Source organism: Propithecus coquereli, unplaced genomic scaffold (genome assembly GCF_000956105.1).
Source record: "Propithecus coquereli isolate 6110/MARCELLA unplaced genomic scaffold, Pcoq_1.0 Scaffold334, whole genome shotgun sequence".
In the NCBI taxonomy this organism is placed as follows: Eukaryota; Metazoa; Chordata; class Mammalia; order Primates; family Indriidae; genus Propithecus; species Propithecus coquereli.
Genome location: NW_012148997.1, coordinates 1,088,095 through 1,091,922, shown reverse-complemented (window position 1 = coordinate 1,091,922; position 3,828 = coordinate 1,088,095). Strand labels below are relative to the sequence as shown.

General features: G+C 38.0%; 1 protein-coding gene across 1 annotated transcript in view; it reads right to left on the bottom strand.

The window, feature by feature from the left end:
* Positions 1-3,828, bottom strand: part of TPK1 (thiamin pyrophosphokinase 1) — a 478,721-nt gene that overhangs the window by 102,197 nt on the left and 372,696 nt on the right. Inside the window, exon 7 of the mRNA XM_012650556.1 lies at positions 485-596. Within this exon, the coding sequence (XP_012506010.1) occupies positions 485-596 (112 nt within the window). The remainder of the gene's footprint in view (positions 1-484; positions 597-3,828) is intronic.

Genomic DNA, 3,828 nt, shown 5'->3' with positions numbered 1-3,828 from the left:
AAGGACTCTTACAACTGAACATAAAAAGAGGATAACCCAATTAAAATATGGGCAAAAGATCTGAACAGACATTTTTTTTCCAAGGAAGATATATAAATGTTCCATAAGCACAAGAAAAGATGCTTGACATCATTAGTCATCAGGGAAATGCAGATCAAAACATAATGAAATGCCACCTTTACACCATCTAGGCTGGCTATAAGCAAAACAAATGAACAAATAAAACTAGATAACAACAAGTGTTGGTGAGAATGTGGAGAAACTGGAATACTCTTACATTGCTGATGGGAATGTAAAATGGTTCAGGCATGTGGAAAATAGTCTGGCAGTTTCCTGATAGGTTATACATGCAGTTACCACATGACCCAGCCAATTCTACTCCTAGGTATATACCAAAGAGACATTTAAAAAAAATAAAAGAAATGAAATGAACAGAGCAAAAAGAAAAAAAGAAAACCTCCCTTTATGGAAGGGTTTTACTTACTGAGGTTCCACTTCAGGCCTGTTGTCGTAACCTGGTTGCAAGGCTGTCCGATGGGAATAAGGCCACACCAATCACCTTCCATTCCAGTGTCCACATGCAATTTGTGCTTTCCCTGGAGTAGAGAAGATATGATCACTAAGAAGGGGAAGAGAAAAGAAGGGACATTTGTGTGCATTAAAGACCTAGCAGTATACATCAGGTACCATCCTAGGACACTCACATGGTTTACCATACTTAATCCTAACAAAAAAATTTATGTGTTATGTGCTGAATAATCCTAGGAACTTTCACCTGACTTAACTCTAACAGTAATTTTACAAGGTAGGTTATTGTTAATTATTAGTTTTACATGAGAAAAATCCAAGCTTGAGGAGATTAACACAGGACCACACAGACAACAAAGATGCCTACCTATACCCACCAATTTCAATGACCAAATTGATCCTACATGCTAAAGATGTAGATTACATGACACAGAATTCTATGGTCTTTATCAAACACTTGTTCATATGTAGATATAACATTGCTTCCTAAGTAAAATCTCTGCTTATCTGAGAACTGGCTTTCTAATGTTCAGAATTCAACATTAATCCTCTCAGTGGTTAACCTGTTTCCCAAATCCATTTCTACTACAGGACATGCTCTGCAAGAAGGCCCTCTACCAGGACACGTGGTATCTTCTATGAAGAACTAGCATGCTTCTTCCATTCTGATTATGAAACTGATATAATTGACGGTTTCAATTTTTCAGTTTGCAGGATGCTCAATCAATGCTTAAACAATGTTTGTTTTTTTAATAGAATACTTGGATACTCCTTCCCTAAACTAATGATCTTCCATTTCTATTCTATTTATTATTCTTAGGGTATATAGTCTTTATGGAAAAATATCTCAAGTCCTTATAGAAAAAGGCCAAGTTATACATATATTCAGTAACAAAATAAAAAAGGAATTTTTCATACTTCATATGACTAAAGAAATAAATTCTAGAAGATATGCCTTATTTTAATAAAACAGTGTCTTGGGTATACTTAATAGATGCTGTTACCAAAAAAAGGCATTTAGGTATCCTTTTGTAATGACTTTACTTTTAGTCTAACTATACCTTTTGTACTCTACATTGTAGGCTTTCAAGAACTTTATTCTGCTATACATAAGGCCTCAAAGTAGGAGTAGGCTCACTTTGTTTTTAGTCAAAGAGTTGCTTTTATTAGGAAAACAATTCTCTAGATCACATATCAGTCCTTGAAATTTAACACAGTCTCACCAAGATCCTTCCAACCTATATAATTCAGACACATATTCATAGTGTATGTTTTATATTTCTATTTGGACATTCAAATGGAAGGTCATGAATTCAATTAAAAGACCTAAATATAATCAACACAAAGGAATTTTTAAGGAAAATATAAGATATATTTTGAACTTGTTGTCCATCATTGGGATGGAAGCTAGGCCACGTGTGTAGACGTACACCAAGCAGTGGACTGGATCTGCACAGAGAAACATGGGTGGATTGAAAACATAACACATTGTGGATGTGGATAATATTCCTAAGCAGCAGAAACAGGACTGAGGAATATTTGAAATAGCCCTTTTCTTCATCCAGCCATAATTTACTGATTCATGAACCTCCATGTTAGTGTCAGAAACAGAAGTTATTCGCACAGCTGTACACATAAAAAGTGTGATAAGGGCATCTTGGAAGGTAAAGACGGGTAAGTAAGACAGTCTGTAGACCAGAGACATCATCAGGTGTGGGACGTGTGGGCAGAGGCTATGCAAGGGGTTCCCTGAAGAGTGAAGCTTAAACTGGGAAGTGGAGGATGAACAGGCATCAACTCAGTGAAGAGAGAAGGTTTGCAGGCCGAGGACGCGTATGCACAAACGAAGGCTATGGGCCCTGCCTAAGAGGTGTCATGACATTCACCTATGGGGCCAGGCAGGTGGGGATGAATGGGTGGAACCCAGGGGATTTTTGGGCAGTGAAACTATCCTGTGTTACACTGTAATGATGCACACATGGCACTACGCATTTGTCAAAACCCAAAGAACGTACAAGTCAAAGAGTGAACCCTCATGTCAATTACGGTCTTTAGTTAATAACAATAATGTCTCAATACTGATTCAGCACTTGTAATATATGGACCATGCTAATGCAAGATAACGGGCGAACTGCAAATAGGGGAGAGGGGTGGGGATAAGGGAACACCGTCTAATCCGTTTAGTTTTCCATAAATCTGAAACTACTCTAAAAGATAAAGCATATCAATTTTTAAAATGCCTCACAACAACCTTTCAGTTTCTCATCCCTCAAAGGGGGACTAGGAGTAGCAGGATGCATCCTAGGTGAAAGGTGCCACACAGAGAGAAACGTGGACTGGCTCTCAGCAGCCATTGCAACCTATTCTGGTTTTCTTCAAACTCCTAAAACAGTTATTATTATGTTTAGGGCATGAGCTGCATTTATTTCTTTATACAGAATTTCCCTTAAGTTGATTTACGTTGAATAGCTTACCGCACAGATTTGAGTTTTGTTTCTTCCTACTATTCTCCAGTATAAAAATCATTCTTTCTGAAGATAGAGACACTAAATATAATACAAATGATCATCCCCAGATGCCAAACAGCAAACTTTAACAAATTCTGAAAAAGGTAACAAAATCTCCTTTATAATGAAAAGGAGTTGATGAGAGGGGGTGTTGTAGAAATTCTCATTTCCTTAGAATTACATTGGCTTTGGCAGAGAGGGAAGACGCATTGATGATGACTTTTCACATAGACGGGTTCTGACCACTTTCCCATTTAAGTGCTGTACTCTGGGGGTCCCCAGCAGAAACCATAGCATTCATCAGAGGGGTTACAGGTAACCTGTAGCCTCCCAGGTACAGAGCGGCAGAGACCGTGGGGCTCAAGAGAGCATCAGAAAAAGAGACAAGGTAGGAAAGTACACCTGGCCCAGACCCCCTGTACCTCTGTCTTTGGTAACAGTGTTTCTGACAATGAGACCTGTCGTTAGAGTGTGACTTCTTCATTACTTATCAAAGAGGGATTCATATCTTATTGGGTTCTCTTATTTCCAATGTGTTTCAGTTAATTACTATCTCTTAATTGACAATTATCTCCGCTCTGTTTGTGACCTTCTTAATGGTTTGATAGTGGCCAGCTGAATACATTAGTAGGTTGGGTGCTACCGGGTAACTTCAGTGAAGAATAATGAGGGAAAGAAGGCATTATTTTTTAACTTGTGATACTAACATCCTAAGAGAGGATTCTTCAACTTATATAATGCCAAGGAAACAAGCTCATATACATGTTAAGTTTTATTATCCAAGGGACAGGAT